The sequence below is a fragment of the Argentina silus genome (genome assembly GCF_951799395.1).
Source record: "Argentina silus genome assembly, chromosome: 20".
Taxonomy (NCBI): Eukaryota; Metazoa; Chordata; class Actinopteri; order Argentiniformes; family Argentinidae; genus Argentina; species Argentina silus.
The window spans coordinates 8,762,612-8,775,806 of NC_139674.1; the positions used below are offsets into that span (position 1 = coordinate 8,762,612).

A 13,195-nucleotide genomic window follows, 5' to 3' on the forward strand; every position below is an offset into this window, starting at 1 on the left:
AATGCATTTTCAGCATCTAAACAGTACATGAGATCAGTAAATCAGTAAATCCCTGTAACGCCTGGCCTTCATTTGTATGGCTGAGGGCACCAACCCAATCACAACTAAATGACAGCTGTTAGATATGTCTGTCAGATATCATTCCTGTCTCCAAAGCACACAGAGATAAGCCATAAGCAGGTTTAAGAGGATAAGTGTATGGTTTTGTGCAATAAGACTTTCACCCCACGCCCCACCTGCTTAGTATAAAACCTGCATTGCGCCGCTCTCTATTGAATCTACACGATTAGATACAAGGAAACAGTGCTCCAATCCCCTAAAGACCGCTGCAGGCTTGCGATAGGGTTTCACCTTTAATTAAAAGTTGGGAGGGCGTAGTTGCTTGTTTAACAAAGACATCCCTCTAGCATCTCTTCGCTTTAATTTATAGAGAATTAGAGTCGCCAAAGCTCATCAATGTTATGAGTGGTAGGTTTTACACGAACAGAAGGAGACACTCATGTTTCAATCATAGGGATGGCTTTAAACAAATGCACCATTCTTTCAGTGATCTTCGTTTCAGAGCTCAACGCCACCCGATTGGAGTTGTTCTGTGAGACTGTAATCCCACTCAAGCGCTGCCAACTACTGAACGAGACACTTCTGCCATTGCTAAAGTAGTAACCCTAACCCTAACCACATTATAGGTCAGCATATGTGGAATAAGTGGGTCTCCTAGTGAGAGAGAAAATGCTGTCAGTGTGATTCTAGAACGCTGTAGGTACACAGTATGATTCTAGAACGCTGTAGGTATGATTCTAGAACACTGTAGGTATGATACTAGAACGCTGTAGGTACGAATCTAAAATGCTGTTCACACGCAACAACCTTGGATTGCCAGTGAGACAGTACATATACAGACTTTTCTGACAAACAATGCAACCCCTTTCAGGCCGGTATGTGTAGTTATTACTTACGCATGTCTGAGAGCCGGAGCTTGTCGGCACGTATGTGGCAGAATGTAGCAACTTACCTTTTGCTCCGCTGTCATGGTGAGACTCTGCAGGCGACAGGTCATGTTCCCCAGGCTCTTCTCAAACGCTGCCACCAGGTGAGCCTGCAACAACAGGAAGACAGTTAATTAAGGGGTTCTGGTCTGGGCATGATACTGCAGGTGGCATACAGGGACAATATTCATCTAGCACTGAGAGGAACTGGTAGGAAAATGCGTTTCAAGGGCAACTGACATTCATAACTTTTTTTTGTGAGTTTCACACTATCTTTCGTTGAGTTCCTGTCCCATTTTCCTGAGGTTCTATAAATAAATAATTCTCCGTAGGAGGGGAAACACATCTAATCAGGTGGATTCGAGGCAGCAGGATCCACAAACACACATTTGGCAAATAGCATGAAGAACCCATCATCATAATAGCTACATAAATATGTATAACTGCAATCTGTGTGACCCAGAAGGCATTTTTCCCCTTGTGTTTTTTCGGCATGTTTCATCACTCGCTCCGGGCTCTCCCTGAGGAACATCAGCTCAGATAAAAAGAGCTATTCAGTCAAGTCATCCCACCATAAAACTGTGGGCTCATTACACCCACAGACTATGCCATCATGTTTATTTATACACCGAACCAAACTTTCAAAAAAGGTCCCTCTGGTTAGAGCCTGTACTCTACACTGCAATGTTGTGGAACATAGCATAACTAATAACTTTCCCCACTGGTCCAGTCAGAGCTTTGAAGCGGGTTTGAACTGTAACTGTACATGAGGATGTTCAAAGGAGACATGATGTTGAGAACTTGTAAGAACATGGAGCTTGGGGTGGCTGTCAACCCCTCCTGAGGAAGCTGCTCTGCTGTGTTAAAGAACTGGTAGCTAGTTACCTCAGCTTGGCCAGAAGGTTCCCTTCTCTCTGAGTATGGCTCACTGGCTTAATTTACTGAACTTCAAACTGAATACAACAACAGAAACATGCAAGCATGCTGCAGGCCATGACCATGACCCATTTTAACAGCCGACTGGTGATTTTGACATGCACAAACACACACACACCTGAGCCCATCAGAAACCACAAAGAACCAGCATCGTCCTGCTCTATTGCAGGTCAGAGAAGGGTTACTATTTCTTTGCGGTGCCTGACTTCGTTTTTCACCTGAAGAAACACTGCTGACACTCTGAAGGGTACCAAATGTTTAGCAGCATCAAGCCATCTGCTCATTAAAGCTCTGTGAAAATGATAGTGGTGTGTGTGTGTGTGTGTGTGTGTGTGTGCACAGCCCTCATCTGAAGAAACAAGTATAAATACAAGGATAGTGCATAGCCTGTTTGTGTTTGTGTATGTGTGTGTGTGTGTGTTTGTGTATGTGTGTGTGTCTGTGTGTGTGTGTATGTGTGTGTGTGTGTGTGTGTGTCTATGCCTGCATGTGTGAATAGAGAGAGAAAGCGAGAGAGGGAGTGTGTTCTCACACCCCCACCTTATCCACCCATCCTAAGCGCGGAGCTGCAGACACCTGTCAGGACCAGTGAGTCACACAGAACCAGGCAGCGTGCCCACAGATAAGAGAATCTCAGCTCAACTTGTACACGGTGCAGAGAGAAAGGGAGGAGAGAGTAAATACACACCAGTGCACACACCAACACGAAAAACACCTCCACACTATTGGCTTGCAATCTCCAAAATACTGGCTTCCCCTCGCTGCCTTTCTGGCTGACTCGTACACAGTAATCTTTGGAAATGTCACATGTCCAATCGCATCGGCCCTCCTGCATCATGTGATCTCCACCTGCTGAACCCACCAAGGCTGCCCACCTGTCCGCCCCGCAGGAAGGGCTGTGCAGCTGCCCACGCGTCCTGCGGCTGGGCCGTCTGTGCAGTCCTGGCCACACGGTCACCCTTGGCCCTGCGACCCCCAGCCTGGGGTCTGTGATAGGAGCCGGGGTAGCGGTTGAGGGAAGGCCAAACCAGCGAGCCGGCAAGAGAGCTGCCCCTACTGCTTCCCAGCGGCAATGACATCCTCGAAGCCCTCTCTGGTACAACCATCTACGCTAACATGTGTGTGCATAGAAACACGCCAGTCAGCACGACTAATTTGGCCTGAGCCAACACCGACCGCTACACTAAATCCCTCAGGGCTACAAAGACAGGGAGGGGAGAAATGAGGTAGAGGGGAGGGGGTTATAGGGAGAGAGGGATGGGAAGCTAGAGGAGAGAGAGAGAGAGAGAGAGAGAGAGAGAGAGAGGAGGAAAAAGGAAAAAGAGAGGGTGGGGAAGATAAGGGACCTGTTGGAACTATAGGAAAGAAAGGAGGGTGAAGGAAGGTGAAGGAGAAAGAGGGAATGTGGGTAGAGAGGTGGGAGGGTATAAATCCGTCTATGAGCCTGAACTCTTAAACCCACTTTAATGACAGCGAAGGCAAGGAATGTAATCCCTTCCAAATAGAAGAAAAAAAAACTACACACAGTGCAATACCGAGCCAGTTTGGCATCACTTGTTCTTTTTAATCATTCTTTCCAGGATTCTGGTTTTTGGTTTCTGATCAAACAAAACCAAAACAAATATGAAATTAATTGAAATGAATGTCAGAGAGCTCTAATCATATGTGACTACACAACTGTAAGTATTTGTTGGAAGTGGAAGCCATTTTAGCCAAGCTCAGACTGACTTATCCGCAGTCCCAAGATGAAACAATGACAAGTCATTCATGAGAGACATTCCTTATTGCAGGGGGGAAAAGATAGACAAAGAATTTATACACATTAACTAAGAGAGCATGTTCTGAGACAATGTGACAGTGAATGAATGTGTCACAATACAGTATGAGTTGAAATGACAATGTCCTCAATCAGCATAGAGCTGATTCATCCAATGAGGAAGCAGTGTCTCAGCCAAAATGGGATTTAAATGTATTCATCCATTCCAGAGAATATGCCTGCCAACATATACACAGAATATCTCAGCCAGACAAATAAGCCTACAGCATCTAACCTTGAGGTAAAATACAGCCTTGATGAATGATAGTAGTGCATGTGTAAGGTTGAGAAGATGGCCAGTCGGGAGGGAAACCAGCAGCTTCACTGACATGGTTTCCATGTGGCAAAGCATGAGCTGTGAAAGCTTAGGCAAGACACACCCATTGGCACTAGGAAGACCGTGAGAGGATGCTAGGGATGACATTTCCCCCCCCCCTCTACTGTAACAGATTGGGATCAGGAGGAATCAGGCATTATACACAGTGGGGTGTTTTTTTTCAACCACCGTGCCACCATTTTACAATTGGGGCAGGAGGCAGGTGTGATTTCCCTCACAGATTTTGTAGTACAATGAATAATGGATTGTAATCTAAATCCTGACACTGGATGGAGGATCTGGATGTGTTTTTTTTCCAATGGGGTTAACTGACCTCTTCCCATTATCAATGAGTCAGCAGTTACAACTGAGTGAAAATCTGACACCTATGATAAATAATTGTTCATTACGGTATAGCTAATACACACTGTACACAGGGTTGAATACTCGACGAGTTCCAAAAGTTGTCTCCACCATTACATAAACAAAACAACAAAACTTTTTTACAAAGACATCTGACATCCGTCTGACAGCTCGGTGTAGCTCCCTCGATCTCCAAAGTTCCTGGTAAAGTTCCTTTGAATGCCTGTATAGCTCAGCGATCAAAGCAGTCGACCACAGACAAGACCCTGTCTGCCTCACGCTTGATCAGACACTTCACGCAGGGCACTGCACCGAAAAACACAGGGGCCTCCATCTCTCCGCCGAGACTGCCAGGCCAGGCTTCGGCTGCTCTCTAACCCCGCACACACACACTACAATAAAGGCTCACAAGCTCTTGCCTTTCACTCTCTCTAAGCTAGTGTTGAATATGCATGCGTCAGGCCGCCCTCCGCTGACACCCCGCTGGGCCAGACACTCGCGCAGGACAACTCATGGTAAACAAGCAGCTTCCTTCAGCCGTGTTAAAACCCCAGACTTTAGAACTTTTCGTCAGAGGCTGACGGACACACACGCGCACGCGCACACGCACGCGCACACGCACACGCACACACACACACACACACACACACACACACACACACACACACACACATAGAGGGGTTTACAACATTCAGTCAGAGAGAAAGGAATTAGTGGGTGTCTCACTGATTTCCATGGAAGGGATCGCAAACCTAACATTTCCCTTAAAACCTCTCTCTGACAGGCTCTGATGCAAATGAACCCTGAGGCTGACATTTTAACTGTGTTTGTTGTTTTGTGGACGTAAACAAACTCACATTGGCAGACAGCTGACCCGTGAGGGTCGCGACCTTCTCCTGGGAGGCGTCTAGTTCTCGTCGCAGCTTTCTGATTTGCTGTTTAAAGAGAACATTCATATATTAGCAATATGATCACGTCTCTCCTAAAAAGAAGGACTGATTGAAAATAATACAACAGAGCATGCTTATCTTTTGATCTCACAAGCAAATACGCATCTGGAATATCAGGTAACACTTTGATGTAAAAGTCTTTGACTCACTGTCACAGAATAAAACACTAGGGTAGAATGTAAATGTAAAAGGAATTACCGTGGTATTTTGGACTGTTTGGCCCTTGATTGAAAATAAAAGTACACAATTAACTCTATGTTGCATGCTTATACCAAACAGCAGAAATAGTATGATAAATAATAGTTATAACAGAGCGAGATAGACACAATACGTTTTCTCATGGTTAGTGATTAAAATACAATAGATCTCCTCTCACACACAGTACAGTATTGGACAAAATTAGTCACTTATACGGAAACAAGTGCATACGCATGGAAAATACATCAGGGCAGGTATAACTGTCAACAAGAAACAAAGACAACATGTGATAACTTAATGAAGACAACATGTGATAATTGAAACCAAATAGAAGGACAAAACGTAGATTGTATTCATGCTGTTTGTCCATGACTGTAAGTATGTGTGGTAAAGATAGAGTTAAGTGCCGTTTGGTTATAGAGTAGTCATACAAGCAGTGCAACAGAGGGTTAAACAGCTTTTACCTGTACACCAATACCAGGTTATACCATCACTTTATGTGTTGTACTTTTTGATTGGTCACTGATACAGACCAGATCTGATTTTAGACAAGTACATAAAAAAACACTGATTGTGCTTTGATTGTCACACCTATCAGTATTGAAACAGACAGACAAACAAACAGACAGACAGGCAGACAGACAAACAAACAGACAGACAGACAGAAAGACACTTCTTCACTCGTCAAGTAAAGCCTCTTACCTCAGAATGGGCCTTTTCCTCTGTCTGTATGGGAGAAAAAAACACACCTTGTTAAAAAAAAGTATGGTAATAAACCAAGTGTATGGAGATGATTCAGTTCTGAAAGCTTATTTTTAACAATGTATTCAGATTAATGCACATGTAAAGTGGAGTGCTCCCCAACGGCCTTGTAGGGAACTAATAATACAATCGCTAAAGACTTTTACGGCACTGCTCCCTCTACCCTCACTGCCTCATCTCTCTGAGAGCTGGCCTGTGTCTGTGTGCTGAATAACGTGTCATAATGAGAGGAGAATTGGGTCTCGCTATTGATCGAGAATGATGCATGAGCCACAAGACCATGGATGATGCCAGTTACGTGGAAGCCAATGCAAAGACTGGTGTTTGTGTTTCCCTGCTATTGATTGTGGTGTCACTCTAAGTAAGGTATAGACTGCATTAACCAACTCTTTCTTGGGCTGTAAAAGCAATAAGCGATTGATGTGGCAGGTGAAAAATACATACAATACATTTTGCTTGGTTTTTGCACACCAAAAGATAAAAAAGAAACGGTGTAAATAAATGGCTGCCATATTTCAACAAGCTTCAGATCCTGGATTTGATCAGATGCTCAATCGTGTCTTGGGAATACAAACACTTGTCTGTGAGATGGGATCATAGCTGACAGCACAGTCTTTACCTTGGCCAGAAAGGATAGCACCTGGAAGTAAGAAAACGGGGGTTCAAGCAGCGGCAATGGTAACCACGGCCACTCAACACTTTGCATTGCCCCTGCAAACAGGGGGTGGACTTTTGTGTAAGCCAAGCATTTTCATTGGTTTTCATCTATGGCCTTTGATCAACAATATAATGATCTGGCTGTCTCCTGTACTGGCGTGCTTTGATATAACACAGCAGGTTACAAAATGTTGTTTGGGATTCTTGTTGGGGTGAATGATTAACATGACAATTTGTTTGGGCTGATGCATCATTGTCATGACACATTCTGCGATCAATTTAGGCGTTCCTTTCCTGAGAGTTAATTCAAATTGCTGTCTTTATAAAGTAGTCTTGATCAGGTGGTGTGTGGTAAGAGATGAAATGGAAAACCAAACTCATGACTAGGTAATGCCAAAGATGAGAAGAAATGATATGGCAAACAAAAAAGCACAGGATCTAATGCAAAAGATAATTGAGAGGAAAAACAAAACCATAGCAACACAATGTAGAAATGGTGTGGTTTTGGACAAACACACTTGACATATGAATATGAATCAACCATCTATACACAATATAAATAATAATGTTGTTTTTTGACCAATGGGAATATTTTCGAAAGCAAACTCTACTTCGTGAAACTATAATCTTACGAAGGCCTCTCTATAACTTTCTGCTGAGGAGGAAAGAGATAGAGAGAGCCAGTAATTGATTCTCCTCCTAAACTAATCTATCATTTCACCGGGTGTGACTTCTGGAGTGTCGCTTGTGTTAAAAAAATCCTTCCCTTCTCCACCTTTGCCTAAATCAATTTGGATGCATACTGCTAAAATATGTATATGGAAGTCCCCTGCTCTCTCTGCTATACAAACAGATTGTATGAAAAGCTGGGATTCAGACTGCTATCAAAAAGAGCATAATAAAGATGAGGGGCAGAGCTAAATTGTTCTCAACTAAGGTTGTTTGTGTGGATGTCGAGAGAAGAAATGACTTACCGCAGAGTATAGGGAGGACGTACTGGAGACCAGTGACAGTGAAGATCCATGGACTACAGAGAGAGAGAGAGAGGGAGAGAGAGAGAGAGGAGAGAGAGGAGAGAGAGAGAGAGAAGAAAAAAAGCACAATTTCAAATTGAGTCTTGCAAATGCCTTGACCCTTGACTAGTGCCAGACTGGTATCAGTACATTCCCCACAGTAAATCCCCAAACTGAAAAGATGACATTCTGTGTCTCAACATTCCCTCTTGACCTTGACTCTACTGTATCTTCTCTAGCTATGATAAGAGCTCTTACAGGCTAACTGGAAGGCTACTAGTTAGCCGTAGGCTGATCTAGGCTTAGTGGCTCACCCTCGTCTGTGCTGTCCCTAAAGGAGCCAGAGCGGCTCATGCCCCGGGGTCTGTCCTCCAGAGAGGTGGCGCTGCCGCCCAGGGCGTGGGCCTCCCCGTACAGGTCGAAGGAGTCATGGGCAGGGATGCTGTTGGAGCGACTCATACTCTGGCCTGGTAGGTTGTACTGGGACAGGTTGGTGGGGCTCACTGGACAGAGAAGACACACACACACACACACACACACACACACACACACACACACACACACACACACACACACACACACCTCAGATAGAATCAACTACACAAGGGTGCCAAGAAGCAACAAGTGTACCAAGAAGCTAGCAATATGACAAAACATACATTTGAGTTAACTCTCTAGATGTACTTGTGTCGGGTCTGTCTATAATCTATTAATTTCCTTAAAAATTACATTTTAACCTATGCTGACACCACAATCCCTGTGACTTGATAACATGTATTGATGGTAGTGGGCTTACGCAGGTTGGAGTAGTGGTATTTGCCAGTGGTGGTACAGGCGGCCCCCGGGGGAGAGAGGGGGGACTGACTCCCTGTGTCCTGTAGCCCCCCAGTGGAGTGAGAGCGCAGCCACTCCTTTCCCTCCTCATGGGACGTCTGTCTGGATGAGGGGGGGTACCTGAAGATGGGATGGTGTGGTAAGTCAACTTAGATCATCACTTATTCAAAAACTATGGTCTCATCATTGCATGCAGAGTTTTATACTATGCACCTGTTATTTCCTCTATGGTGATGAAATGACTAGAGTGTGTTCAATACGTGCATACACACATTCACACATGCACATACATACACACACACACACACACACACACACACACACACACACACACACACACACACACACACACACACACACACACACACACACATTCATAGACACGGACAGCAGCTTTGCTCTCCTCACGTCTCTAAAAGGCTCCTGGCAGGGGGAAGTGTTATCAAAGTGCTTGAAAAGCAGCCATATTTAATCCTTTAAGGATGGTAATTGAGTTTATGCTCATCCTTTAAACATGGACTTTCTCAAACACCCATATTACTAACTGACCTCTGTTCAGTCCTCTGCATTTTAAGAGCCAACTGTGAATTCTTTCAGAGAAGTATGCTGATTGACATCTAATTCTCCTACATAGGCAGGTGTCCCTGCATGTTTTATATAATCATAAAATGGTCTCTTTTGCACGTCACTGTCGGTTGATTTTAATTCTATATAAAGGGAAGAGAAGAGAATGGCTTAATCAGAGTGAGGAGTAGGTTCAGGCTGGTGTGCATAGAAAACATCACAACTGAACAATGGGATATATGAAAGTAAGACGAAGCACTTTCACTTTGTCATCAAAGGTGCCGGTAGAGCTTGCTGCCTGTTTCAGCAGCTCCATCTTTTTTTAGTTATTTATCGTAGTTTACAGTCGTTTTTCTATACTGTTTGTTAAAACCAACATCGAAATTTAAACAAAATAACCACAGACACTAAACCTTTTATTTACCTTTTCACCGTTTTACTACTCATGGGGACTGTTTTTATTCCTGGTGGACTTGCGTGTTTGCGAGACCGCTATTGTTTACTTTCGAGAACAGCTTTTGTTATTCCTTAATTTCCCCTCTGAGATCACTAAAGTACCTATCTATCTATCTATCTATCTATCTATCTATCTAATCCTCGCTATAAAAGGAATCTTTTCAAATAAATATTTCCTCTAACTACTTTCTGTGTTGTTAATGATCCTCACTGCATATCGTGCATTAGCTGGTGAAGAATGAATGAACTCCTCTTTTTCAACAAAGAGGTTCACTGTCGAATCGAGCAACTGACCCAGCCCCTGAGTGGTATCCTGGGGAACCCTGTGCTTTTTGCCTGAAGTGTAATTGGTTGGAGAAGCCATTTGTTTCATGGATGCGTCGACAGTGATGGATGGAAGATGTGGATATCGTTCTCTCTCTCTCCATCTATCTCTCTCTCTCTACCCCCCTCTTTCTGCGCTCTGTGACCAGGTTGCAATTGAGAACATTCATCCAACCCTTTAATAAGTAAAATGGCTGGGGGACAGGGTCTAGACTTTGGGTCAATAAAGAAAGGTACTGGAAACTTGACTTAAAATGGCCAGTGGTCAGTAAGGATGATGAGGAAAAGTTAAAAAATAGGAAAGTCACGCAACGGCTATTCTGTCTCCAGTGAGATCATTGTTATTTATCAATGAGATATCACACAGAGCAGAGGATTTGGACAGGACCTCACACAAGACTACCCCTCTGAAAGCTTGCACAGTACTGTATGTTTTATGGCAAAACTCAAACCCTCCTGTGTGATAATAATTCTGAGTTACATAGTATGATAGTAGACTATTGCCACCACTGACCGTGAGGTGCAGTGGTGTCGGACACAGGAATAATTAACATGCTCAAACCCTCAGCTGATGCCCCGACCTCTCAGCTAATGCCACAACCCTGTCTGCTCTGCTACTTCAGATGAACGTCACACAAATGCTAATATAATCCTGTACCACTGCCTTCCTATTGCAATATGCTAGGCTCATTGGACACAAAGCTGATTTTTGTAAATTGAAGGCAAATGTACATGTTTGGACAAATGTGAGAACGGGTGAGTGAAAAGACAACATATGAAGGACAAAATTTGGATGATGATGACTACCTCAGTCCCTTTTTGGGGAGCGTGTTTCTGTCAAGCGGCATGCTGTTATAAAACACAGAGAACAATAATATTAGAATTGATAAAGAAAAAAAACGTAAGTTACATTGGTTGAAAAGGATTATATTCACATCTCTACTGCTAAATCAAACACATACACACATACAGGTTTTTCTTAGGAGGTAAACTGACAATTTAGTATAACGAACAGTGAGAACTCAGGGTTTAGAACGTAAACAGACATTTCAAAAGCTGACATTTGATTAATGGGATATCTACGCAATAATGCGTAAAGGTTTTATGCAGCTATAACACATTTCAGCGAGCAACAACACCACAACGATGACATGACTCAGGACTCACCCCTCGGAGAGCGTGGACTTGACACTGCCCGTGCGAGTGACCTTGGGCCCGTGATGCCCCAGAGGCAGGTCGATAGACTCTGTGCTTGTGTGCAGGCTGGTCATGCTCTGGCAGCTGAGTGTGTCCTTGCTGCCTGCTGAGGAGCTGCTGAGGTTGGCAGGCCAGGGACGGGCGTTGGAGGGCAGCGAGAGGCCTGACGCCGGGCTGGAGGCGGGCGAGTCTGTGCCCAGGTCCGGGGCTTTGCCGTACAGCGGGCTGCTGCCCCCACTCTGCCCACCGGCGCTGCACAGGCTACCCGTGCCCGACGACGGGGAGTCCAGGCTGGCCTGCCGCGCCAGAGTGCCGTGAGGGCTGCCCAGTGCTGAGGGGCACTTGCCCGAGTCAGGCGTGCCCGGGGTACTGGCCTTGCTGCTGGCTTTGGTGCCAAACAACCTGTGGGAAGAGAAGGTGATCATGATTGTTCCGAAAGAGTGATCAAACTTGTTCACCAGTTAAGCTATGTGAGATAAGAGATGGTGGCTTGAGAAACCATTTGTATTCTACTCTTAAGCTGTGCCTGGCTCCCTTCCCCCTCCCAGTCTTTATCACCACCAGAAAATATTGAATCAATATGACATTTTCATCTGACACTACAATGCTGAGCACTCATTATCAATTAAATATACAACATTCCTACTTGCTGCCACATCTGCTACACTACAGCTGAGCTGGAAATTCAGTGATTTGTATTCACACATCTGCGGTCGCGGCGTTGGCCGTTTCCTCTCGGTGCATCCAATCAGCCAATCAGCCGAGCCACTCAACCTGCTTTCCTCACACATATGTTTGTGTGGCTCCCCTCCTGTTGTGTCTGACGTGGGCTGGCATCAAACACACTCAGAATTAATAGGTGACTCTCTCTAGGGAGAAGATAAATCAAACCACTAGCCACGACGTCTTGACAGAACGGACAGTGTCTGTGTTCGGACACGCCATGCGAGCGCACACTTCTAATGAACGTGCGGGATGGCTCTTTCCCTGTCAGCTTTAATCAAGTCTGGTGAATTAGATCTGCCTGACCTGAATGGCAAATCATCAGCCGTTGGTCTTGACAAAACGCTGCCTATCTGTAGTGACGTGTTCCGAACACCAGGGGGCAACGTCATCTTGATCTACTTTGCCTTCGAAGCTGAACAAACACTGATCAATTTTCAGTGCTGAAAGAATATGATTAAGTGAGCGTCTGATGTTGATTTTAAATCATCCCGTTATCTAGAAAACCTTGCTGAGATTTTGGCGCTTCAAGAGAGTGAGCCTTGAAGTCTGACCGTTTCAATGAACACCCCTATCTATCAGTGCAGTCTGTGTGCTGACAAAGAATATTACGCCCCACAAATAACACTTCACTATTTCATAGTAGCCTTGAGCATGAAGCAAATGAAAACACTGAAGAAACAACACACTCCCCTCCATCTTCATAACACTCAGATGATAACAAAGACAAACGTTTTTCATTTGCTCATAGATATAGATTTGCACTTTAACATGAGTAAAGGAAACAGAATGTGTTGTATAGTGGGTCTGACCTGCGGAAGGTGGGTGAGGCGATGTCAGGGTACTTGGACCCTGGCTGCCTGAGGCCAGACTGGCCAGTGGAAGTGGGGCTGGACTTGGGGGAGGTGGAGAGGCCCGCTGGGTCTTGGTCTGACACGGCCACCTTCTCCTTGTCCGTCTGGTTGATGGTGATGGGGCTGGAGCGGCCGGAGCCCACCTTCCCTGCCTCCCGGCGCTTGGCCCCTGAGGCGGCTGCTCCACCGCTACCCCCGGCTGACTTGCCGCTGACGTTGGAGTCGATGCTGCTGGAGCTGGAGCGA

At 45.0% G+C, this 13,195-nt stretch overlaps 1 protein-coding gene across 1 annotated transcript in view; it reads right to left on the bottom strand.

Moving 5' to 3' along the window:
* The window catches only part of nav3 (neuron navigator 3), a 47,610-nt gene that overhangs the window by 15,526 nt on the left and 18,889 nt on the right, over positions 1-13,195 (bottom strand). Inside the window, exons 5-15 of the mRNA XM_083692248.1 lie at positions 12,908-13,195; positions 11,343-11,774; positions 10,983-11,024; positions 8,794-8,951; positions 8,312-8,500; positions 7,959-8,011; positions 6,947-6,967; positions 6,268-6,291; positions 5,566-5,589; positions 5,275-5,352; positions 1,013-1,096 (exon numbers count right to left, since the gene is read on the bottom strand). The exon at positions 12,908-13,195 is cut by the window's right edge and continues 436 nt beyond it. Coding sequence (XP_083548374.1) covers positions 1,013-1,096; positions 5,275-5,352; positions 5,566-5,589; positions 6,268-6,291; positions 6,947-6,967; positions 7,959-8,011; positions 8,312-8,500; positions 8,794-8,951; positions 10,983-11,024; positions 11,343-11,774; positions 12,908-13,195 — 1,393 coding nt within the window. The remainder of the gene's footprint in view (positions 1-1,012; positions 1,097-5,274; positions 5,353-5,565; positions 5,590-6,267; positions 6,292-6,946; positions 6,968-7,958; positions 8,012-8,311; positions 8,501-8,793; positions 8,952-10,982; positions 11,025-11,342; positions 11,775-12,907) is intronic.